Here is a 27,694-nt window from a genome sequence, read left to right as displayed (position 1 = left end):
TATTAATAATATTAATTCAATAATTATTTCTATACTTCACTTACGTTATTAATATAAAAATGTTTGTGATAACCTTTACTAAAGATCGAAATTAAAAATTAAAAACCGCAAGAAAATTCTGTTTATTATCGAAAGTATTTTCCTCTCACCGTTGTGACGTCACAACATTCCGCCCATGACGCTGACGCACGCCGGCCGCGCGCTGCCGTACCGCAGTGGCGCTAGAGAGTCGCGCGTCGGTGAATCAGGGCAGAATGTCATGCATTGTTTGTTTTGTTTGATGGGAAGCGTTTGTCGTGTCGTTACCGTACTAAACGCAAACGGCGTGTGCATTTGCACATCTGTTTATTTTGCATTGACATGAATGAAGTCGCGAGAGGGCGTTGTGTCCAGGCGCACCTGACACGGAGGCGAATAACAAAGACTGAGGCGATTTAACCACCGAGAAACGTCCATCATCATCATGAAACATTGGAATATACCACTTCTGCATTTTATAAGCTTTAATATCCATCGTTAGCGGTCATTGTCCTTTCTGGGCAGCGTGGATGTGTGATGTGACGTGTGCGCGCTCGTTTTAAGATTATATATATAGTATTCTGGTATAGCACGCGCAAATTTCAATGTATATCGCTGGTTTTATATCGCACCTAGTTTCACACACTAGGTGTTATATGTAGCTGATCACCTGTAATTGTGCAAAATAAAAGCCACCCGGTATCTGAAGCGCGTGGTTTCCCTTTAAATGGTGCGCGATTTGACGATTGGATAAGGTTTAGGACATCGACTGCATTCCGGACCGCATATATACTGTATTTATTATTTTGATGTCCTCGTAAGGAGATCGTGTTAATGATGTGGGTCAACCCCGAGGAGGTGTTGTTGGCCAGCGCTTTGTGGATGACAGAAAGAGCGAATCCTTATTTCATCCTGCAGAAGCGCAAGGGCCATGGCGAAGGAGGAGGCGGACTCGCAGGTAACGCAATCACTTATTCAAGAGTGTTTGTTATTTAATGACAGAAGCGGCTTCTGCAGAGCTGTTTGGCATGCAAATGTTTTATGAAAGTGTCTGTTTAAAGCAAATTGAGTCAGATATGGAGGTGTTACGTTATTGCTTACGTCTGCGTAAGTGGAGACGCACCTGTGCGCCCTTACCTCAGCGTGGAGAAGATTGGTTGGGCTGATGTGAAAAGATGGATTGGATTACTGAATGCATCAGTTATTAAACTAATTTGTTTAATGTTAAGAGTAATTTAAGTGAAAAGTTACATTGAAAGATGCATGTTTAGTATTTAAAAATGGTCAGTATTTGACTTTTTGCTTTATTGACAGCATGCACCTCACATGATTTGAGAACTATTTTCCAGAAAAGTCTGAACATGATGTAAAGAAAAAACATGATTAAATGGTTTAAGTGACCTGGAAAATTAAAGAAACTGAAAAGAATTCTGTTTATAAATCCAATATTTGATAGGTAGATAGACAGATAGATAGGTATATAGATACAGTAGGTAGATAGATAGTAGGTAGATAGATAGATACGAAGAGAGAGAAAGAGAGAAATAATATTATAGATAGAGTATAGATAAAGTTCAGAATCACTCTAGGCAAATGTGTTTGTAATAACTTATTAAAGGAAAACACCACAGTTTTCCAATATTTTACTATGTTCTTCCCTCAACTTAATTAATACATTATCATACGCATGAATACATTATCATTACTCCCCCTCTCGCTCAAACCTCCGAAGTCGGAAGTGTTGATGTTACTGCGCCCGAGGTCGAAGTGCTGCATACTAAGTGCACTTAAAAAATCACCACATTTTATTTTGTGCCACCATGCTAACTCGTGTTACTCCTCATGTAACGGTCTTTAAATAGGGAAAGCATGGAAGTGTTTGGTGGCTTCTAAATTCATCCCTGCTTGGATCCTAAGGAATGAATGGGGCTAGGCTAAATGCTAACACATTCACGACACGCTGTACAAAGATTAAGTGTACGCATTGAATAAAGATATGTATGTGTTAATTTGTCTAAGTTGAGGGAAGAACAAAGTACAATATTGAAAAAAGGTGGTGTTTTCCTTTAAGAGTCAGCTTTATCAGTGATCAAACCATTATCTATTTTGTTAACATTATATATATGTACGGTGAAGGGAAAGCTGGGGTTGTAAATGTGTTGACAAACGCCTCACCTGACCTGACCTGACCTGACCTGACCTGTATTTATAGGTGGGCAGCAGTTCGCTTTCAACCTCCTCTAATTGTCGAGTTTCTGCTGTTTCATGTTGAGCTTTGAAGTAAACAGGTCCTTAAAACAAGACCTTTATTACTGAAGATAATTCTAAGAGCCAAAACGTTGCCTGCATTCGGGTGTCAATTCCCTTTGTGTCTGTCATCGAGGGAAGAAAGACACAAAGACTACACAACTGAGAAAGATGATGTCATTGTTACATAAGTGTGTGAGATGTGTGCCAGTTGCGAGTGAGAGTTGGTCGTCCTGGCACGGCCCAGACGAATCTTGGCTAGTCCGCATTTAGACGAAACCCCTGAGGGAAACCGACTAAATTTCTTATGAATTGTCTTGCTTATTTTCTTTGAGGTTGAATTTTAACAGCACACCTGAAAAACTATTGTATCTTTGCATATAGGTTTTGCGACTATAATATGTGACCCTGTCTGTAAAACCAAATTCTCTATCTAATGAGGAGCATCAAAGTTTGATTTCATGCATTTATTTCACATTGATTTCTCTAACTTGTAAAAAAGCGACGACGATCAGTGTCTTCGAAATGAAGTTCTTGTTTTTTCTTTAATTTACATAATCATACTTCTCAAAAATTTTGACACTAAGATAGTCAGCAAAGTATCATGTAGTCCATGATCTAAAAATCTAGTGCTCAGGTTGGTTTCAAGAGGCCAAACATTATGTTCGTGCCATTGCAAAAAGCTATTTTTTGCTACTCCGCACTGTATAGTATCAGGTTGTTGCTGTTTAAAAGCATATTGATTTTGCCTATGTGTTTTTGTCAGAGCAGAGATGATCTACCAATGAATTCAACTGAGAGCATCTACAGTCTATATTTAGAGAAGACACACAAATAATCCTCCCACAACACCTCGACTGCACAACAACATTTCTGAATTACACCATAGATTCAAATAATAAGATTAAAGGGCACCTATTATAGCCTTTTACAAGATGTAGTATAAGTGTTAGGTTTCAGCTCAAAATACTCCACAGATCATTTATTATATCATGTCCAAAATGCCCTTATTTGGGTGGGAGAAAAAACTCGCTGTTTAAATGTCTGTACCTTTAAATGCAAATGAGCTACAGTGTCTCACTTCCTTACAAACAGACAGAGAGCACTGTTTCAGTTCAAATAGATCTGATTAATACAGTCCGAGACAATAGTATATAGTGGACAGCGTACAACTCCCTGAGGGTGGAAACTATGGTAATGCAGGACTGTTAGTGGGCGGGGCTTTATCAATGTGACCTCACATTGATAAAAGAATAAAAACGGCATGTCTAATGAGACTGCTTTGGTTTAATAGGGCTTCAAAAACAAAGAGCGGGTAGATTTGTTTTCATCGTAGGGTGGTTGTGTTCTTACACTGCCAATGCACATTTATGTGGATTTTACATAAAAGTGGATTTTGCATAATAGGTGTCCTTTAAAGTTGTATTCATACGTATGCTGGAGACGGCATGTATAATACTTGTGTAACCCGCTACATGTGTAGCAGTAGGAGCATTGTGCAGTATGCAGCAAAGCATGTTGTGTGCAATTTTGTATCCCATAATGCAATTCACGTTTACTTAGAGGCACAAAGCGATGAGCTTAGAGTCTGAACAGATCACGTGACGTTTACTGTATTCTCAGATCTCTGCTCTCTTGTCTCTGCAACCAAGGAAACCATTGCTCATCCGAGCAAAACTGAAAGTCATGTGTTTAAGAGGCGGTGTAATCTCACCCATGCAGAAAAGAGGAAGACTAGAGGATCCCTGTTCTCAACCACACATTTAAGTGTGGGAAAATCATTGCAGCACAACGCAAGCCTTTGTCATAGTGCAAAAATAATGACTTTATTCAAAATAGCTACAAAAAACTCAACTTAACATGCTTCGGTACGTTACAATTCATTAAGCATGACTTGGCAAAGCTGTATCGGTCCTGGAATGGTAAACAAAATGTAACTGGGGCAGTACCTCTTCAAAAAGGGTGCATATTAGTACCTCATACTGGGACGTTAAAGGTAAATATCTGTGTGGAGTTTCTGAGGTACTGTCCCAGTGAGTGTGTTTACATGCACAGAAAAAGCAGAACTATTAAAAATCTGCTTCTTATAGATAAGACCGATTTCCTGCATTTACATGCAAATCAATAAACAAGCTATGCAGAAAACTGCTTTACATGAGATTTGTAAGGTTTCTCGTAGGCAGCGACGTCACCGCCTATAATCGTTCAAAAAGTCGATGGGAAATTTGTCTAAAGCCATAGACGGTTTCATCCGACAACGTGCTGTGACGCAATTATGCGTCTGGTCGGAACTTTACTTCCGGTTTCTGTTTGTTTAATGGTCTGACTAGTTGCTTAACTTAACTCTTGAACAATTACCTTGTTGAAAATAACAAATGTTTTGGTTTCCTAGGGAATCTGCATGTTGTTTATTTAGCTTGTTATATAAATAAACTACTTTTAAAGTACTTTGTTGTTATTGTTCTTAGCGGAGTTTACCACAAGTTACGTGTTTTCCACGAAAGCCGCTTGTTTATGTTGTTATTGCTGAAACTGTCTATAGTATTGTATATTTTCTTATGTATTGTATATTTCACCTTTAAACGCACTCACAGTCTTATGCCGATTATTCTTAATAAACTGTATACATCTTAACCACAGTTTTGGTCATGTGCGCATGTCTCCACATGTGAAAGATAAATGTCACAAGCGAAAGTAGGCGCATAGTAAAGCATAACAGTCTGCGTTCGACTCAAGCGGTTGGTGTAAATAAAAGCTCATGTTACATTAACAGGTTCTGCAGACATGAAGAGATACAACATTATAGCTCAAGACAAATTTCACATCGGCTTTTTGAACGACTTTATTTACTATATGCGGTGACGTCACTTCCTGCAAGAAACCTGACAAATATCTTAATCCTCTGTAAACAGTTTCTGCATATCCGGTTTACTGATTTGCATGTAAATGCGTGAAAACAGGTTTCTATAATGAGATTTTTGATAGTTATTCGCTTATTCTGTGCATATAAGCTCACTTACTCAGTGGTGCAGATCTGAAGATAAAGTATGATGTCAGAGGGAGAAACATGTTGATCGGTAGGTTTTGCAGATGTTTTAATTTGGCGTGTCAGATTATCGGATACTTGCAATTCCTCAGTCTCCCCCCTTAGGCAATGCTAAAGTTCCTCATCTAGATGTTTCAAAGATTCAGGTTTGATGGTGTTATATTCGGCAGACTTTATTTGATATGTGTGTTTTTTCCAATCTCCACTACAAAAAAATAGTTTGGCACATTCAATAATTTTTATATTTGCCAGTGTTTGATAAATATCTAGATATGTATGTGTTTACTCCTTCAATGGAAATTTTTAATAAACAAAATAAAAAAATTCTGAGTAGATGTGAAAGAATAATTAAGCCCTTTTTATAAATAAATCGTGTTAATTTAAACCATATACACTAATTTACATACATTTTAATAATAATAATACATTCCTGGTTACCCGCAGAAAATTTGTTAGTTAAGGTGGTAGGGTTGGGTGGGGGGCAGGACCGGAGGAGTGGTAATTAAAGGGGCGGGGCATACGTGTCATGATGAATTTTTTTTATTTTATTTAAAACACACACATAAAACTTAATTTTGAAGAAACTATGACAGAAAATAAACACATACTAGATTATTAATGAATTAAATGTTTTACCTCAAAAATTGCAAGAACTATAGACTAATACAATAACAGGCTTAAATAACCCCAAAACATAAGTCCACTTACAGTTCTCATGGACACGTGTTTTATCAACTGGCTGTCCTTCAGACATGACGGACCACGTCTTTATCTCATTTCGGCCATGTGGCGCGCGTGCATGCTCACAGTGTGAAGCGCATCCGCGCCATCTCCGAGATGTTTTATCAACTGGCTTGTTATCCTCCAGACAGCCGCGCTGTTTCCCGAGATGCACTTGACAGCCTTTTTTTGTGGCAAATTTTTTTTGGTGTTTTTTTTTTAACAACTTAGTTAAGGCGGTAGGGTTTCCAAGCTTAGGCGGCCCGCCCGAACTGAAAAGTGCTGCGGGAAGCCCTGACATTTATGTATTGTATAGCACCCTTAAAAGTAACTTTCTCAAAGCGCTTTACATACTAGCATAACAACATTTACCAAAAAACTTATTTTATTAAATAAATACAATATGAATAAATAGTTTCTTTAGATTTTGTTAGGTTGTTGCTTGAAAGCCATTTAACAGTATCCTTACTGGATATAAATATTAGGCTTATTGTTTTATTGTGATAAAACCAATTTTATTTTATGTTATTGTGACACTACCAGTCTCGAGTGACGATTAGGACACCAGTACTAGGGAAGTGTGCAATAATGAATATGCCAATTTATCCACATCACAATGACTCGTTCCTGTTGTTCCTGTTTTATGTGTTGGCAATCTGTTAAATTTCCCTGCTCACGTGTAGGGCCTTTTTTCACATTTTCAGGGTTGATTCTGATGGACATTCTGTGTAAACAGTTTAAATGGAGATGACACTACTACACTTTTATTTCTAACTGAAAGTATTATCAGATTAGCTATACTTTTTAAATAAAGAAACATACAAGGGCCGGTTTATGCTGCAAGACAAACCATGTGCAATTTCGTCATTCAACACCATTCCTACATATTTTCTCCAGTTTTCCAGTCGCGACTAATCGTTTGCAGAATAAAAGTTTTTGTTTACATAACATATGTGTGTGTACTGTGTATAATAATTATGTATACATACACATACGCATGTATATAATTATTTTAAAAAATTCTTAAAATTATACATTTATGTGTGTTTATTTATAAAAACATAGTTATTATACACAGTACACACAAATATTTTATGTAAACAAAAACTTTTATTTTGCAAACGATTAGTCACGACTAATCGTGAGGCAGCACTATTTCCAAAGATATTCCTGCGAATTACTTTCACACATATGATATTATGATGCTCAAATATGATTTTTAAGTGATAAAATTACCACCTACATGGGGACTTTAAAGTATTTTGGTGTCAGAAATTACATTTATTCATTTAGCAGATGCCTTTATCCAAAGACTATTACAAGGTATACATTTTATCTGTATGTGTGTTTCCTGTGATTAAACTCACAACCTTTTACACAGCAGACACAATGCTTTACCATGCACTGAGCTACCAAAAAAATTGCTCTTGTAACCAACCTCAATTAAATTAACATCTCTATCATGTTTCTAAATGACTGGAAACAATTGGAAAGTCAATATTTTCATAATATTGGATCAATAGGTGTGGGATCCCTGGACAAATTCTATTTTAAGCTGCTGCTTTCATAATCCAGCATCATGTCATCATAATCCATTGCCTAATATTCACTGTTTTCCCACAGGTCTTCTTGTTGGAACGCTTGATGTCGTGTTGGACTCCAGTGCCCGTGTGGCTCCGTACAGGATCCTCTACCAGACGCCCGATTCACTGGTTTACTGGACCATTGCCCATGGTAACATACTGCCTTCTTACCACCCGCCGCCTCCCATTCTGGAATATTCCCTCGCAATATTTCGCCTTCTCCCCGGCGGCATTACCTCATGGCCTAGTGCATCTAAAGTGGAATGGGAAGTCAGAAATCAATGTGCACTTTTCTTTCAAACGTTGCTTGAGTTCACTTACTGTCTTGGCTTTGAAAGTTCAGCAAAGATCGTTCACTCTCAAGCAGAGGTTATGTCGCTGTCCAACAGTGATTCACTGTCTAGGTTTGTGTTTAATGGCAAATTTACAACAGCGTCAAATATGGCTCAACCAATCAGAATTTTAAATTGAAACTATTTTATGATTCTAGTTTAACTGTTTTAACTCTATTGGCGCGTAATATGAAGTTGTTTGTGATTTTGTTTGTTATGAATAATTTAATATTTCTGCAGCACAAATAACAATATTTATAGGAACAGTATGTAGGATTGTGGCCAAAACTGGTGCTGCAATCACACAACTGGTGGCCAATACACGAAATGAAAACATAAACATCAGTTGAGGGCTGCAACTCCACTTTTTAAATGACAATATCCTGGCTAGACTACTGTTGTCAGTAATATAAGTATTTGAAATGAAAATGATTTCTTAATGTCTAGTGACATATCAGGGACATTTTATGATTAATTGATATACATTTCTTACATGCTGTTCCTTTAATATAAAGCCCATGGAAAAAATGAAGAGACCACTCCAGTTTTGCCTTCTGTATGTACACATAAATAGTAAATTTAGATAAGTGGAAAATAATCTTGAGGTATATTTTCTTTGGAAAGTTTGTAATTTGGTCATTATTATTATTATATAGTCCAGAAGCTATATATGTATATGTGATAAAAGTGGTTTCGAGTTGATTCGAATAACGCGTGTGGATATATTTGCGGTTGTTTTTTTGCGCTATTTAGCAGTGCTGGACTTAAGCGTAAGGCAAACCTAGTATGTTTGGTATCGTTGGACTCGGCAACAATTTAGGACTGTAAAGAATCAACTCTCCTAATTTTTTTCACAAATTTTTCTGTGAATTTTGTTGTTTCGTCAATAGTATATAGTCCAGAATAGGGTTGTGCCGATAGACGATAGTATTGTGTATCGACGATCGTCAGACATATCGCTAAAGGGCTCGTTATAGTTGTGCGTAGGTCCTACGGCGTAGCCGCGGCAGCGTAGGTTCCGCGTCGGTTTTCATTTATACTTCTGCGTCGTCGTCCGCGTCGACGTGCAAACACACGTGCAGACCGCTGGTAGGCAGTAACCACGCGTGTAACCACAGTGGCAGCGCAACCATCAGAGAAGAAGAAGCTTGGCAAGTTAACCCACAAACGAAGAAGAAACAGCAACTTGTTGTGTATAATTTGAGAAGACCAGCAATGATGAAAGTAAATAAACAGCGACTTTTGATGCAGTTTGAGTTAAATCACTCCTCAACTTGGCTCAGCTTTGTTTTCACCGTCACAAACGGAAATACTTATGACGTAGTTTTTTTTTACCTGACGGGAGGGGTTCTGGTGGATCAATCACAGCGCCTGTGGTCCACGTAGATCTGACGAGCTGTTAAAATTTTGCGAGGTGCGCGTCAGGCTACACAGAGCTCCGCACAGGCTACGGATAGCCTACGCCGTAGCAACGGTGTAGAACCTACACACGACTATAAATCGGCTTAATAGCGGCCTTTCATGAGGATAGGTGCAATAGTTAGTATTATTATCTTCACAGTGTCATATTAACATGCGCATTGCATGCTTTTCCTCACATGATAGGGTTTGTGGGCATCACATAGCGCGAGTGAACTTGTAATACGTGCAGATTTCTTCTGTTATGCACGTGGACTCAATGCGCGCATCTTGCACTCTTTCACTGACCTGAATGCGCGTGGCATGGGCTCCTCCTAGCAACTTGTAATACGCGCGGCTTGACATTTCTTTGCAGGTTGTTAGGCACGCAGAGGTTTAAAATTAACATTTGTGGTTCCCACTCCCTGGCACGCAGGAAATTTTAGAGCACCTGGACTAAATGACGCGGATGGACTAATGGCATCAGTTTTAAGAAGGTTGTGGTTATGACAGTGTTGCCCTTGCTTCCACCAATCAAGTGACATAAATAAGTAAAAAAAATGAAAAAATAAATGTAATGAGTAAACTACTGCCCTGCCCCCGATACTATTGTGTATCATCGATCTCAGAGGCTGACGATAGGACGATCTCAAAATGGGGCATGTCGCCCAACACTAGTCAAGAAGCTGTATATGTGATAAAAGTGGTTTCGAGTTGATCGGTATAACGGTCGCGGAGATATTTTTTTGCGCAATTTTGCAGTGATGGACTATGTGTAAGGCAAACCTGGTATGTTTGGTATCATTGGACTCGGCAATGTTTCAGGAATCTAAAAAATCAGCTCCCATGAAAATATGTCAATCCCTGCCAAAAGTTATAGGCATGTTAAATATTTTTCTGACCACTAGGTGGTGCTGTGACGGAACTTTAAATTCACCCTCAGTTCCTTAATGCCATCACAAGTACCAAGTGTTGTGTCAATACACATAAGCTTGGTGATGATTATATACATAAAAAATGTATGTAACTTTTCGTTTTTTGCAATTGTCAAATTAAATAAATATTTCAACATTAGCTATTCCAAACAAATAGCGATTCAAAAAGGACAGTGACTCGCTGATACACCACCACATTGCAGAATACGTCATTTTATTGTGTTTATTTACTACACGCGTCCTCAAATGTTGTTTTGTTAATACAGTAAACTGCAGTAGACTGTGCAAAGTATGCATGCTGCAAGAATAGCACTGGTTCCACAGCAGTACACTAGCGAATACAGTCTAAAGCGCAATGTCTGATGGATGAAAGAGATCTCCTGCCTCCCAAAGGAGCAGAAAGTGCTCCGAAACAAATGCAGTTCCCTCCAAACTCGATTAGCTAAGAAACAGATTTCACAAGCCCATACTTTGCTAGCTGTCAGCCATTTGGTCAATCTCTTTGTTAAAGACGAGCAACAAAAGAGACCTGTGTGCATGTTCTCTACAAAGCATCTCTTTTGTTTCGATGCTTTGTATATTTCAATGCATCTATCTGACATGTAGGCATATATAAAATGATTATAGATTTTTTGTTATTCTATATTTTATGTTAAAATATTTATAGTTTAATAGAAAATGCCAAACTAGTTTTTAAAATTAAATTAGCGCATTTGACAGATGCTTTTATCCAGTGACTTACAGTGCATTGCGATTTTATCAGAATATGTGAACCCATGACTGAGATATACAGGAGCTGAGTCTTAATACAGCGAGTACTTTAATCTTGTCGCAGAGGGGTTATAATTAATCATTTATCTTGCCAGTACTGAATTTGATTCATTGCCTAAAGAGAGCCGAGTTAATGCAGATTTAATTCAATGATGTGATCTGAACGTCTGCTAGAAAAATCTTGAATTTATGATATCAAATATGTGGATTTGTGGTGTTTGATTTCGAGTTGAATTCTTTATTTATCTGTAGGGAGCTCTCGTAAGGAGATCACGGAGAACTGGGAGTGGTTGGAGCAGAACCTCCTGCAAACGCTCTCTATATTTGAGAATGAAAATGACATCACTACTTTTGTTAAGGGCAAAATTCAGGTGAGACAGATCAGCTTCAATCTCGTTTATTTATTTTTTTAAGTACTTGTGTTGCATTCTGGGATATCTTATATGGCAGCATTTTAGGAGAGCAGAGTCGTAATCTCTCTGTATCTGTCCGTCTGTGTCTTTCTATCCAGGGCATCATAGCTGAATACAGCAAAAGCCACGACATCAAAGAAGACGACGACACAGACAAGTTCAAGGAAGCCATCGCTAAGTTTCGTAAGCTCTTCTGTATGCCCGAGGAGGAGAAGCTGGTGAACTATTACTCCTGTAGCTACTGGAAAGGGAAGGTGCCACGTCAGGGCTGGCTGTATCTGAGCATCAACCACCTCTGTTTTTACTCCTATCTGCTGGGAAAAGAGGGTGAGGAGATCTTAGATCTTATAACATGTGTGTGATGAACACTGTTGGATGTAATGTTGTTTAAATTGGTTAAAGCCTTTTTATTAGCTCTTACCAAAATCAGTATAAAGATAATAATATTTAATTATACCAAGTTGCAGAATTGCAGAAAACTTATTTTACACAATACTTATTAATTAATCATTTAATATTTTTAGTTTTATCCTCTGGTTTGAATCTTTGTATGAATCTGTGTTTTGTTTTTACATACAAACCATCTTAATATGAATCTGTATTTTTTATCACAAATTAATCTCTGTGTTTGTATATGAACAGAAAAAATATTAATCTTTATATGAATCTGTGTTTGTATATATACTCAAATAAATCTCAATACGAATCTCTGTTTGTATATGAACACAAAACATAAGAATCTTTATATGAATCTGTGTTTTATATAAACACAAATAAATCTCTAAATTAATCTGTGTTTGCATATAAACTCAAATAAATCTCAATACGAATCTCTGTTTGTATATGAACACAAAACATAAGAATCTTTATATGAATCTGTGTTTTATATTAACACAAATAAATCTCTAAATTAATCTGTGTTTGCATATAAACTCAAATAAATCTCAATACGAATCTCTGTTTGTATATGAACACAAAACAAAAAAATCTTTATATGAATCTGTGTTTTTATATAAACTCACATGAATCTCGGTATGAATCTGTGTTTGTATATGAACACAAATTATATGAATCTTAATATGAATCTGTGTTTGTATATGAATACAAAACATCTGAATCTTTATATGAATCTGTCTGTGTTTGTATATGAACACAAAACATATGAATCTTTATATTAATCTGTGTTAGTATATAAACTCAAATTAATCTCGGAATGAATCAGTGTTTTTATATGATTACAAGTCATATGAATCTTTATATGAATCTGTGTTTGTATATGAACACAAAACATAAAAATCTTTATATTAATCTGTGTTAGTATATAAACTCAAATTAATCTCGGAATTAATCCGTGTTTTTATATGATCACAAGTCATATGAATCTTTATATGAATCTGTGTTTGTATATGAACACAAAACATAAAAATCTTTATATTAATCTGTGTTAGTATATAAACTCAAATTAATCTCGGAATGAATCAGTGTTTTTATATGATCACAAGTCATATGAATCTTTATATGAATCTGTGTTTTTATATAAACTCACATGAATCTCGGTATGAATCTGTGTTTGTATATGAACACAAATTATATGAATCTTTATATGAATTTGTGTTTGTATATGAACACAAAAAATATGAACCTATATATGAATTTGTGTCTGTATATGAACACAAATTATATGAATCTTTATATGAATCTGTGTTTGTATATGAACACAAAACATATGAATCTCTATATAAATTTGTGTTTGTATATAAAGATTCATATGTTTTGTATTCATATGAATCTGTGTTGTATATGAATACAAAACATATAAATCTTTATATGAATCTGTGTTTGTATATGAACACAAAACATATGAATCTTTATATTAATCTTTGTTTGTATATAAACTCAAATTAATCTCGGAATGAATCAGTGTTTGTATATGATCACAAGTCATATGAATCTTTATATGAATCTGTGTTTTTATATGAACACAAATTATATGAATCTTAATATGAATCTGTGTTTGTATATGAATACAAAACATCTGAATCTTTATATGAATCTGTGTTTGTATATAAACTCAAATGAATCTTGGTATGAATCTGTGTTTGTATATGAACACAAAACATATTAATCTCAGTATGAATCTGTGATTGTATATAAACTGAAATGAATCTCAGTATGAATCTTTGTTTGTATATGAACACAAAGCATATGAATCTTTATATGAATCTGTGTTTGTATATAAACTCAAATTAATCTCAGTATTGATCTGTGTTTGTATATGAACACAAATCATATGAATCTCAGTATGAATCTGTGTTTGTATGTGAACACAAATCATTTGAATCTTTATATGAATATATGTTCATATATAAACACAAATTAATCTTAAAATGAGTCTGTTTTTGTATATGAACACAAACAATAGAAATCTTTATATGAATCTGTGTTTGTATATAAACACCAATGAATCTTTATATGAATCTGTGTTCGCTATCGGTTCCTTTAGTCAAGCTGGTGATCCGCTGGGCCGACATCACACAGCTGGAGAAAAACGCCACACTTCTGCTCCCCGACATGGTGCGAGTCAGCACGCGCAGTAGCGAGCACGTCTTCTCTGTGTTCCTGAACATCAATGAGACTTTCAAACTCATGGAGCAGTTGGCTAACATAGCCATGCGTCAGCTGTTGGACAACAAGAGCTTCGAGCAGGACCGATCTCTGCCCAAACTAAAGAAAAAGTCACCCAAGAAAGTGTCTGCTCTTAAAAGGTCTGTGCTGATAAATCAGTTGATTTATAGAGCTTTTCTTTTGAGATTTAGAAATTGAATGTCTTCTCCATGTGATGTGTTCAGGGATTTGGATGCCAGGGCTAAAAGCGAGCGATACCGGGCGCTTTTCCGCCTTCCTAAAGACGAGAAGCTTGACGGTCACACCGACTGTACGCTGTGGACGCCCTTCAACAAGATGCACATACTCGGACAGATGTTTGTCTCTACTAATTACATCTGCTTCACAAGTAAAGAGGAGACCGTCTGCAGTCTGATTATCCCGCTCAGAGAGGTCTGTCACTTCACAGTTCTTAAGCTGTCAAACCCACCTCCATCCCTAGCTCCACCTGCCTAGTTTATGGGATACTTTGCTCAGATGTAGTTCTGCCAAAAACAACAAAATTTATTCAGATAATTGTCATGACGTAGGATAGTTGCCCCACCACCCATTAAACAAAGAGCTCCAATCACAATCGATTTCAAGAGTTTCTCGTTCTCTTCAACAGGTGACCATTGTTGAGAAAGCTGATAGCTCCAATGTCCTGCCGAGCCCCTTGTCGATCAGCACCAAAAACAAAATGACTTTCCTCTTTGCCAACCTCAAAGATCGGGACTTTCTAGTGCAGAGGATTTCTGACTTCCTGCAGCAGACCACTTCAAAAATCTACTTTGAGCGGGAAATCGCAGGCAGTCTCAGTAGCTCAGATGACGAGGTGGGCTGAACTGTTTGTTTGATAATACATGGTATACCGTATGCTACTACAGACGTACATTGTAGCCTACTTTGTTTAACTATATTGTACTTTGATACGAGTACAATATAATATTGCATAACTTGATTCAGTGTGATACAATACAATACAGTATGATACTATACCATACCCTACTCCCCTTCCATGTAAGGGTCCCCTTCCATAGAAGTCACCATTTTGCGCTGTTATGTTTCTACAGTAGTCCTAAATGGACAAACTGCTCTACAGAGCGCGTTTTGTCACTACGTTTTCTCAGACAATTACATGTTTTTGTCCTGTGGTACGTAGCTACCGTAGCTTCTCTATGCGTTTCAAAAGGGGTGAGCTGTGGACTGAGCAGTTGGTTGCAATTCACAATCTCACGTCTAGATGTCGCTAAAATCTACACATTGCACCTTTAATTGGTGTGCTGTCACTTTAAGACCCAGATGTAATTCACAGATAACAGTATACTGTTACACATACGTTTTCTTTCACATTCACGCAGCAAACTATTTTTACGAGGATAACTGCGGCATTTTGAAATAATTTGGGGGTAAATTTGTCTATTTGAGCGCAAAGAAACATGAACCCAGTATTAGGAAAAATCTTATTTTTTTCCCCAACCCTGGACAATATACCGCACACTACTATATTAAACTATGTAAGGAATAATTGACGACAGGCCATTGAATTATTTAAAAATTATTTACACCCAAGTTGGTAATGCGGCACGACGCAAAGTGGAGTGTGCGTTATTTTCAAATAATTTGAAGGACCGGAGTCAATTATTCCTCTTATACCACAGTTACCACAAACATCGCTCTGGTGGTTATTTTAAGACATTTGACAGGTCAGGTGTGTGGTTTACAGAAAAATAATTAACACCCATGGAACATTTCTCAACCAATCAGAATAAAGCATTCAACATGCCTGTGGTATAAGGAATATTATGTCACACTATTCATATTTTACAAAAAATACTATACTATGCTTTACTATACCAATAGTGTACTGAATTGTGTTCTGTTTGTAGTTGTACTCTCAGCAGAGCAGCATTCTGTCCTGTAGTCCTCAGCGCAGGGCTCTCGGCTCAGAGGGAGAGAGCGAGAGGCAGTTTAATCTCAATGATAACCGAGTTCCCACGGCAACACAAGCGTTGATGACCATGTACCGCCGGCGATCACCAGAGGAGTTCAACCCAAAACTGGTAAACGCACAAAAATGCACCATCACTGTTAGGGGTGTGACACTTAATCCACGAGACAAGAAAAGACATGAGATTGGGTTCACGAGACGAGACAAGATTTTACACTTTTTAAGAAATCCTTAATGGTAAATTAAATAAATGGGAAAATGAAATCACATTATTTTGAAATGTTTTATAGGGACATTCCACTTTTTTTGAATATATGCTCATTTTCCAGCTCCCCTAGAGTTAAACATTTGATTCTTACCGTTTTGGAATCCATTCAGCTGATCTCCGGGTCTGGTGGTACCACTTTTAGCATAGCTTAGCACAATCCATTGAATCTGATAAGACCATTAACATCACGCTAATAAATAACCAAAGAGTTTTGATATTTTTCCTATTTAAAACTTGACTCTTCTGTAGTTACATCGTGTACTAAGACTGACAGAAAATTAAAAGTTGTGATTTTCTAGGCAGATGTGGCTAGGAACTATACTCTCATTCTGGCGTAATAATCAACACTTTGCTGCCGTAACATGGCTGCAGCAGGCATAGTAATATTACGCACTGCCCGAAAATAGTCCCCTTGGTTACTTTCAATAGCAGGGGACTATTTTCGGGCAGTGCGTAATATCATAATAAAATAGACCCAAGTGAGCAATAACCTTTAAAATTACATAATAATGACAATGCAATAATAGTTGGTTCAAATAAAGTATCAAAACAAGTAAACACATTACAGTAATATGTAGCCTTTGTAACAAAAACAGCATTATGTATTTCAACAAATGCCTGCAGGGGGAGCTAATAGACCCACTTCTGTTACTTTCACTTTAGATGAAGAAATCTTACTTTTAGCCAAACAACATTTATATCCATTTTAATCTTTAATATTTGTCTAATTCTTTACCATAGAAATGATACAGCCACTGTCATTCTTGAGCAAAAAACATGCATAAATCATTTAAACTCATAGTTAGGGTTTAATCTGCAGAGACTTCACATCGAACACCGATCAACAGACAATCACAACGCGTTGTTGATTGATTTCTGAGTGTTTGTAGCTAAACAGACACAAACAGGAAGTGAAAGTCAAGTTACTAAACTTAACATCTGCTTACCGTCAACTGCTTTAAAACCACTTAATGTATTCTGTGTTCATTTAGTTCAGTGTGGGCGTATGAGATTGTAAATACATGCATGTCCTGCAGAGACACATGTATTTTAATTATCTGATCTAAAACGTATTTACAATTTTAAAATAAAATCGTAATGAAGATTCTAGCTTCCCAGTATGTATTTGTTAAAAATGGACTTCTCACATGGTTGATGTGGTGTTTAATGTCTTTAGGCTAAAGAGTTTCTGAAGGAGCAGGCTTGGAAAAATCACTTTGCGGAGTACGGTCAGGGAGTGTGTATGTACCGGACAGAGAAGACCAAAGACCTGGTGATGCAGGGTATCCCGGAGAACATGAGAGGAGAACTCTGGCTCCTGTTTTCAGGTGAGTCGCAGGATATCCCTTAAACCTGCTTGTTTTTTATTGGTGGGACGTGATCTAAATATGGTTATAAATTATGTTATTATACAGCTTGTTGGAATGCTTGATTCTGATTGGTCAGTCTTAACATTTGCAGGTTTGTTATTCCCAGATAACAAGGTACGCTCAAAACTAGTAACAAATTAATATTACACAAAAATTTAATATAAATATGTTTTTAAATAACATCAGTCCTTCCAGAAAAACTGCGAGTTTTTTTATTGTTGCGGGCAAAAGTCCTTGATCTCGCACCACGTTTTCTTAATAAATGCTATGGAATATGCGGGATAATTATGCAATTTTATGCAATAAAATTGCGGGAACTTGCAAAAATTTGCGGGAATTTGCAAAAACAGTTTTCAGGTTTTGCAGTTTTATAATGATGTTCACATCACATAATCACGTCACTTTATAACATTCCCATGGCAACAGGGGACATGGCTGCGCTTGTGTGAAGTAAATGCAACATTTTTCAACTTTCTGCAAAGATATATGTGATTTTATGCTGCGAATATGTGGTGTTTTTGAAAAAATGAGGCCTTTTTCTGGAGGGACTGGATAATATACAGGCAGCCGGTTGTTATCACAAAATAAGCCCCTTAAGTGTAACACAAACCTGATCACACTGTCTGGGCTTATTTTGGCGATACAATCTGTACGTTATCCCTTACATAACATAACATTTTACTTTTCTATAATAACCTTTGTACGTTAGCACTACAGATTGGGATAAGATATTCAACAAAAACCTGGACTTTTTTTAATGTGGTACATTTCTCTGCGTTCACTTTTACACACACACCTGTTAGCCTACTTTTCTTCTGTGGTGCTCTCGTGGTTAACTGCACATACCTGTTTGTCGTTCAAAATTGTTTCCTGTTATTTAGATGTTTTGTGAAGTAAAGCGTATTGAAACCTTTACAGGCCACAATAAGACTAAACAAACTATAAACATGACTGCACATTGCTTTTGTGGTCGTGCAAAATGTAGCAGTCTGATGATGGGTGATGATATAATTGCAGATACATTTAGTCATAATTTTTTCAAATGGTTATATTTTTAATTATAAGTGCAAATAAGTGTCACCTGTTGGCAAATGCTATTTACACTAGCTCTGCCCACCAAAGTCAGGTTTGGCCAATAAAGGTCGGAAAAGACTGATTTCATTGTCATTTGATGCGATGTCCCTGGTTTAAATTCGCCTTTTGCTTTAAACTTGTATGCTGGTATTTAGGTGTGAGGTGTACAATAGTGCACATTTTCCTGTAGCTTAATTGGTAAAGCATTGCATTCAACACACAAAAGTCATGGGTTCGATTCCCACAAATACTGATGAAAATGAGTTGAATGTTCTGTTTGGATATACTGCAAAAAGCATGAACGTAAAAGTAGTAGAATTGGTATGCAGTGTTATCTGATTGGCTGTTAATTTTGGTGTGCGCAGGGGCGATTAATGAAATGGCTACTCATCCTGGTTATTACGAAGATCTGGTGGAGAAGTCGATGGGGAAATATAATCTGGCCACAGAGGAGATCGAGAGAGATTTGCATCGGTCTCTTCCGGAGCATCCGGCCTTTCAGAACGAGATGGGCATCGCCGCCTTGCGTCGAGTACTGACGGCGTACGCTTTTCGTAACCCCAATATTGGCTACTGCCAGGTATGAGCGCACCCTCCACACACGCAAACAACCCAAGTGGAGATATGTTGTTCGTTTTTCTGCAAACTTACTCTTGAAACTCATATTTTTACACACAGGCCATGAACATCGTGACTTCTGTACTTCTGCTGTACGCTAAAGAGGAAGAGGCCTTCTGGCTTCTGGTGGCCTTATGTGAAAGAATGCTACCAGATTACTACAACACCAGAGTTGTAGGTGAGCTCCGGATTATTATCTGTTTAGCAGACTGGCAATACAACGCATACATCATAAAGGTCATAAGGTGCATACGGTGATATTGTGTGTGTTTGTCAACAGGTGCTCTGGTGGATCAGGGTGTGTTTGAAGAGCTCGCTCACGTGCACGTTCCTCAGCTGTACGACTGCATGCAGGCGCTGGCCGTCATCTCCACCATCTCGCTCTCGTGGTTCCTCACGCTCTTCCTGTCCGTCATGCCGTTTGAAAGTGCCGTCGTGGTGGTGGACTGCTTCTTCTACGAGGGCATCAAGGTCATCTTCCAACTCGCGCTATCGGTGCTGGATGCCAACATCCATCAGCTGCTGGCCTGCAAAGATGATGGAGAAGCCATGACCATCCTGGGCAGGTATGAGGAAATCTAAAGTGACTATATGTTGTGTCCTGCAGTGTGGGAGTTTGTAGTATATTGCATTTTAAGTAAATATGGTCTACTGCATATTGAATATATGTGCTGTTTTGCGTTTTGAGTGCAGTATGCGTATATTGTATATGTAGTATATTGCATATGGAGTATTTTAGTATATTGCATTTTCGCACCAGTGTGTATATATAGTTTATATTTTGAGTACAGTATATACAGTATATTGCGTGTATGTAGTTTGTTGCATCTTTATTACAATATATATGGTATATTGCATATTGAATATATGTGGTATATTGCATTTTAAGTACAGTATATGTAGTATATATACTACATGACCATTGTATTTATAAATAAAGTATTTTGCATACAGAGTCTGTGCATTATAACGTGTATATAGTTTCTTGCATCTTTTGTGCAGAATATATGGTGTATTGTGTAATGAATATATGTAGTATATTGCATGTTCAGTACAGTATATGTAGTATATTGAATTGCATTTATATATACAGTACATATTGCATACCATGTAATTTATCTAGTATAATTTGTATGTAGTTTATTGCATCTTTTGTGCAGAATATACGGTATATTGAATATATGTAGTATATTGTATTTTGAGTACAATATATGTAGTATATATACTACATGACCAATGCATTTATATATACAATATATTGCATACTGAGACTATGTAGTATAGAGCATTTTGTGTAGCTTTTTTACTGCATTTTTTGTGCAGAAAATATGGTATGTTGCATATTGAATATATGTAGTATATTGCTTTTTAAGTACAGTATATGTATTGTATACTGTAAACATTGACATTGCATTTATATATACAGTATATTGCATACTGAGTCTGTGTAGTATAACGCGTATGTAGTTTATATCATTTTTTGTGCAGAATATATGGTGAATATATGTAGTATATTGGATGTTCAGTACAGCTTTTGTATTATATTGCATATTGAGTATTTAAGTATATAGCATTTTAATTACAGTACAGTTAGTATGCAGTATGTTGCATAGTAGGTTATGTGGTATAATATTTAGTTTTCTACCTAGTGAGCATATAAAAATGTGAGTAAACAGTGTAAAGAAGATGTCGTATATCGGTTTACATTCATTTTAAGGGTATTTAAGGTTAATTTTAAGTTTGTGTGTTTGTGTTGTAGGTATCTGGACAGCGTGACCAATAAGGACAGCACACTTCCTCCGATCCCTCACCTGCACTCTCTGCTGACTGATAACGGCGAACCACATCCCGAGGTGGACATCTTCAAACTCGTCCGCACTTCTTATGAGGTTTGTCATTATTTATGTCTGCTTTCAACCTGACTTACAAATTCACGAGCGGTGTAATATTAAACTGTTATGTTGATTCTGTCACCTACAGAAGTTTGGCTCCATAAGGGCAGATGTTATCGAGCAGATGCGATTCAAACAGAGGCTTAAAGTCATCCAGGCTATTGAAGACAACACCAAACGCAACGTGGTAATGACCATCTCAAGTAAAATATGTTACATGTGTCTGTGTTATATAGCGATTGCATGATGTTAATATATTTCATTCTGCTCTTTTTATCCAGGTGCGGACCATAGTGACCGAGACGGCCTTTAGCATCGATGAACTAGAGGAGCTCTACACGCTGTTTAAAGTAAGACCTAAAATAAGTCTTTGGGGTCATGATCCTGATTAATTATTAACACGCCACGCATCCATTAACTTAATACTGAAGTCTCATGGCCGATCCATGCATGTGTTTCCATCAGGCTGAGCATCTGACAAGTTGTTACTGGGGCAGCACCAGTAACCCCATGAGCCGTCACGACCCGAGTCTGCCGTACTTGGAGCAGTACCGCATTGACCTGGAGCAGTTTAAGGGTCTGTTCGTGCTGCTTTTCCCCTGGGCGTGCGGCTCTCACGCGGACGATCTGGCCCTGCGATTCTTCCGTCTGCTGGATCAAAACGCAGACGCGCTCATAAACTTCCGCGAGTTCATCTGTGGCTTGAGTAAGTGAGCATGGCGTTTAAAGGGGTCATATTTTGAGATTTTTTTTAAGATGTAATATAAATCTTTGGTGTCCCCAGAATGCATATGTGAAGTTTTAGGTCAAAGTACCACACAGATCATTTATTACAACATGTTAAAATTGGCACTTTGTAGGTGGGAGCAAAAATGTAACATTTTTGAGCTGATAAAAAGCAAACACTGATCACCATAATGGTGGTTTGTTGTAATTGAAACTCAACTGTGCTGTCAGTATTTGTTTTCTCTCTCTTTCTCTCTGCACTAAATGGCAGTGTTGTGGTTGGATAGTGCAGATTAAGGGGTGGTATTATTATAATAAGACTTGCTACCTACGTCATAATACAGACGAAATCTGAACAACATATTTTTTCACATGCTTGCAGAGAATGGTTTACCAAAACTAAGTTATTGGGTTGAACTTTTTTACATTTTCTAGGTTAATAGAAGCACTGGGGACCCAATTATAGCACTTAAATAGGTCGGGAAAATCAGACTTTTTTCATGCATGTTCAAGTAATGTTAAAATGCAAAGGGACGTTTCTTATAGTAACAGCAGGCCAAAAAAACCTTACATTTTAAGGGCAATGAGACGGTTGAAAATGGACATGATGCACTATGGAATGTATAATAAGTAAACTTTAGGAAATACATTTTTTAATAATAAAGAGTTAAAAATGACCAAAATTTAATATAGTTCATTCGATTTGTTGTGCATTTAAATTGATCGAATTAACAAAGCAATGTTTTGTGTCGCAGGTATCTTGTGTCACGGTGACTTGACAGAGAAACTCAAGTTTTTGTACAAGTTGCATGTACTTCCAGGTGAGTGACAATAAATGAAGCCTGTAACACTCGGACATAAAGTTCATTCTTGTAAATATTGCAGTTCAACTCAGTTTATTAAAAGAAACGGGATGTTAAACGAACCTTTAACAGTGATTGCTTCCCTTTTTTAAGAGACAGTATAGATAAAAAGCAGAAGCATAATCTCTCACACTGCAGTTGTTATTATAAACTGCAGTGCATTATGAATGAATATCAGAGAACATTCCACATATAACTTAAAAATTATTCGACATTGTCATCAAGTTCATTTCCTTTTAAATTCTAATATTATAATTTAAATCAAATGGAAATTGCTATGATTTTTTTTACTTTTATTTTACTTGTTGATGTTGGGGTGAAATGTGACATGAGATTCATTTATTGAGATTCAAAACTGAATCTTGTTTTAAGAGTCTGAATATTTATGGTTTCCTCCTCAGATGTGAATCATGAACAGGAGGAACCTGATTCGGCCTGTGAAGCAATGCAGTATTTCTTTGAAGACATCACTCCAGAGACTTCCGCCGGTACTGATTCATAATTTATGATCTACTGTTACTCTGCTTCATTTCATTGCTCTGTATCTACAGGTGCTGTGCATTGAAATGGTGAACAGGTGTTTCTTATCATAGTTTATTTTAGCTTATTACACGGCTCGTTGGAATGCTTGATTCTGATTGGCCAGTCATGACATTTGCAGGTTTGTTATTCCCAGATAACAACTGCTCAAAACTAATAACATACTGTAACCCAGAAGCAGATTAGTACAGAATAATATAACACAAAAACATATCTTTTAATAACATATGACATTATATTACAAATATTTAAACCAAATAGTGTGTTTGTGACATTTCAACGTCTTATCTTAAAACGGAAAGTAAACATGTTTTCTCGTGGAAGGTCTGCATTTGTATACTTTAAATTATGAGCAGCTGGTATGGTGTCCGACACAGCATCCCACTGTTAATTTCTAGAAAGACCAAATGTGCATGAAATGTGAACTTCTGTCAATTTTAAAGGCCTATTTCATCTGCATGATGCTTGTTTATCCTCTGTGTCTGGAGTCACGCTTGAGTCGTGTTGTGATTACTGATCTACATCTTTTACCTCTCATTCGCAGGACTCGACCCCAAGAACAGAACTGAGAAGGATGATGGTTTTGTCAGGGTTTCTTTCAAGACTGAAAAAGGTTCAAATGAGTTACATTTATGCCTTTGGCAGACACTTTTATCTACAGTGAATTACAGTGCATTACAGCGTAAAATTTTTTCTCATTATTTGCACTGCAAAAAAATTATTTTCAAGAAAAAACAATTCTTAATATTTTTGTCTTATTTTCAGTAAATATATCTAAAAATTCTTTAAGATGCTTTTTCTTGATAAGCAAAACGACCCAAGAAAATATAAAATTTTAATGATTTTGTGCATAAAACAAGCAAAAAAATCTACCAATGTGGTAAGCTCATTTTTCAGAAATTTTTCTTGAATTTAGTGTTTAAGAAAAATGTTCAAGATTTTTTTTATATTTTTTACTGAAAACAAGACAAAAATACTAAGATTTTTTTTCTTGAAAATAATTTTTTGCAGTGTGTAGGGCCGCGTCTAGGCATAGGTAGACTAGGCGGTCGCCTAGGGCGCCACCCACTCCAGGTGTATTCACTGACTGCTGCTTCACTGGCTTAAATAAGTGACAAATTAGCAATGCAAGACAATCAAATATAAGCTCTGAATGTTGCGTGTTTAACACAGTATGGACAGCAAAAATTACACCAACATCAGAAAGAAGGTGGTGTGTGATTTGCCCAAAAGTATTGCAGTTTTTCAAGACCACAGCCTATTTGCATCTGTTTTTAACACATATTTTTTTCATAATTTATATGTAATAATTATCTAGCAATGCACTTGTTATTATTTACCCTTAAGAAAACGAAGCATGATTCAACTATTTAAAATATATATATATTTTATTTAACTGCTTTGTTGAATTGAATGCAATAAGTGTCTTTCTTTGATGTAGTTAAGAAACACACTCCAGATTACCGTATTTACCTGCGCCTGTGGAACCAGGAGACCAAATCCAAACTCGAGAACATGAAGGATCTTCCTAAACTCAACCAGGTACAATAGAGTCACACTAAAATTTGCATTACTTCATGACTGAAAAATGTCTGAGCGGTTAAACTGATGTTTCTTTACATTTTCTATACACAAAGCTCAAAATTGTTGCATTTTCTTTTGATGCCAGGACTATCAGCTGGTTTTTAACAAAAAAAAATACCGATTATTGGCCGATAATTCATCATTTTAATATTATTTATTGAAAAGATAAACAACATTGTAAACATTACTAACTATTTCTTTCTGCTCAGAGTCAGTTTATCGAGCTGTGTAAGACTTTGTACAACATGTTCAGTGAAGATCCAAACGAACAGGAGCTCTACCACGCCACCGCGACAGTAACCAGCTTACTGCTAGAGATGGGCGAGGTGGGCAAACTCTTCTGCACCCCGGCTAGCAAGGACGACGAGGGAGACGGCGACGACGAAGATGACGACCAGGTCCCAGTTTGCGGAAGCAAGCGGCAGAGAGATCGCCGCAAGCCTTGCGTCTGTCCGCCGGGTGGCTCGGGCGACTCTGAGGTCAACTCCTGCATCACGGGTCCTTTGGAGGACATTAAGCTGGAAGATTCCTCACCAAAAGACACAGCCACGTCCTCCGCCATGCTCATCTCGGATGACGAGACCAAAGACGACACGTCCGTCTCCTCATACTCCGTTCTGAGCACCGGGTCACCCGAGATGAATGACAAGCTCCATTGTGAGGACATCGCCGAGGACACGGTGCTCATACGTAACGGCGGACCCCAGGCCGGTGCGGGACATCACGTGAGAGGGGGTCTGCCACACAGCACCAGTATCGATAAAGACTGGACCATTACTTTCGAACAGTTCCTGGCTTCTGTTTTGACCGAACAAGCCCTGGTGCAGTACTTTGAGAAACCAGTGGAGATCGACGCACGGATAACTAACGCAAAAAATGTACGGAAGGTCGGACACCCGAATGTGTCCATCAGTGACTATGAGATCTCGCTATCTGGCTGACTTATTTAGACCACAAACTTCTCATTTCCGCTCTAAACTTTATCTTGACTCATGAAGGAATCATCTACTTTCAAGGAATAGTTTAGCCAGATATGGTCCTGTCATTATTTGCTCACCTTTACGTGGTGCCATACAATGAAAGTGGATGGGGACCATTGTACTGTGATGGAGGGAAAGATTTTTAGAAAGTAATTTCAGTCTTATCTCACAAAACCCGTTTCCGTGTCCTTTAAATAGAGATCATAAGTCACATGGGCTACTTTATTGGTGCTTTAATGTCATTTTTTAGCCTCGACAGATTTGGGCCCCATCCAGTTTCATTGTATCGAAAAATCAGCCAGGATTTTGTCATTTTGTGTTACATGCAGGAAAATCGTACTGGTTTTAGTACTGGACACAGTGGTGAGTAAACGATAACAGAATTTTCATTTTTGGATGAACCGTCCCTTTAACTACACTGGCCGGATCGGATCCCACCTGTTTACCGCGATGGATCCAACATAAAACATTAAAGTTCTTGTGTTCATATAAGCTCGTAATAAAACGGATCAGAGGACAAAACAGAACAATGGACCTGTACAAAAAGTCTTAGAGGATCCGTTGTCCTGTTGCATACTACAATGCGTTTGGTGTACTTTATATATAGACATGGTTACTGATTGTATCTAATACAGTTAAGCTGTTTATCATAGTAATCGTGTTTAGAATAGCTGACTAGTCCTGAATAAGTGAAACATACCAGAGTCCTACAACCATCTAAGTAGTCTTCTATAATGTTAGCTTTACAGGGAGAGTCGAGGGTCCTTGATCGCCCCCTTGTGGAAACAGAAAGGATCAAATTCTTTAAATTCCCTATTTTATCTGCAAAGCGAGAATGTTATGTATCCTAACAACACTTAAGTATGAGATATTAATCAGCTGAGAGACAATGCCATCCAGTTGCTAAATATCTTTAGGCATTCACTATTTATACAGTAGTATAGAGTATACTCCAGACAGTTTCTGTACAGTTTTTAATTTAATGTGTATTCACCGTAAGAGGCATGTGGCATGTCAGTCCACCTTCTTGTCAGCTTCCATATTGTTGTTCTTAAATTTTAAACCGCTTTTTTACTTTACGCTGCTGTTTTTACATTAATGTTTAAATGTGAATGGTAAAAACTGAACTGTAAATGATTTGAGTCACTTCATGTAATTAAAAGTATAAAGGAATTCTCCTGCTACTGTTTACAAAAACTCCATTTGTCTTTTTTGTTTTATAGATTACATATTTTTATATATGTTTCATGGATGGGGTGAAAAAAAAGATTTACTTAAAATTTGAATAGACTTTTTAGTTTTAGTTACCGAATGTGTATTAGTAATTATTGATAAACTTGTATTTCCCATTTATTAAAGATAGTTATATTAATATATTATATAATAATTATATATTATAAATAGGGCTGTCAAAAGATTAATTGTATACAAAATAAAAGTTTGTGTTTGCATAATATATTTGTGTGTGTGTGTGTGTATATATATATATAAATACACACATACATGTATGAATTTAAGAAAATGTTATTTATGTATATTTATTTTTATTTATATATAATATAAAATATATCAAAATCTAAATAAATAAATGTATATTATATCGCACGCACGCACACACACACACACACACGAAAAATGTTTCTTAAATACATGCATGTGTGTGTTTATATATACAAAATAATTGCACACAGTGCACAGACATACATTATGGAAAAACAAACT

The 27,694-nt window shown here is 36.9% G+C and overlaps 1 protein-coding gene across 1 annotated transcript; it reads left to right on the top strand.

The window, feature by feature from the left end:
• The first annotated feature begins 218 nt into the window (after positions 1-218).
• On the top strand, positions 219-27,400 carry tbc1d9 (TBC1 domain family, member 9 (with GRAM domain)). Its single transcript, XM_065295199.2, has 21 exons — positions 219-976; positions 7,655-7,765; positions 11,303-11,421; positions 11,562-11,790; positions 13,967-14,228; positions 14,313-14,520; positions 14,735-14,941; positions 15,996-16,169; positions 17,503-17,653; positions 19,135-19,349; positions 19,448-19,565; positions 19,668-19,953; positions 21,147-21,276; positions 21,368-21,466; positions 21,561-21,629; positions 21,745-21,985; positions 22,761-22,826; positions 23,270-23,356; positions 23,953-24,021; positions 24,850-24,950; positions 25,202-27,400. Exons 1-21 carry the CDS (start codon positions 853-855, stop codon positions 25,931-25,933), a joined length of 3,798 nt encoding a protein of 1,265 aa, XP_065151271.2. The 5' UTR covers positions 219-852; the 3' UTR covers positions 25,934-27,400.
• The last annotated feature ends 294 nt before the right edge of the window (positions 27,401-27,694 follow it).

The sequence above is a fragment of the Paramisgurnus dabryanus genome, chromosome 4, assembly GCF_030506205.2.
Source record: "Paramisgurnus dabryanus chromosome 4, PD_genome_1.1, whole genome shotgun sequence".
Taxonomy (NCBI): Eukaryota; Metazoa; Chordata; class Actinopteri; order Cypriniformes; family Cobitidae; genus Paramisgurnus; species Paramisgurnus dabryanus.
Note: the sequence above shows the minus strand (reverse complement) of the source record. Positions and strands in the feature narration are given on the sequence as shown.

Bases quoted from the DNA above. Each gene is read 5' to 3' on its own strand.
- tbc1d9 (XM_065295199.2), top strand. From the start codon at position 853: ATGATGTGGGTCAACCCCGAGGAGGTGTTGTTGGCCAGCGCTTTGTGG. The intron at 14,229-14,312 runs GTCTGTGCTGAT...TGATGTGTTCAG, and splicing joins AAAGTGTCTGCTCTTAAAAG to GGATTTGGATGCCAGGGCTA. The intron at 14,942-15,995 runs GTGGGCTGAACT...TTCTGTTTGTAG, and splicing joins TCAGTAGCTCAGATGACGAG to TTGTACTCTCAGCAGAGCAG.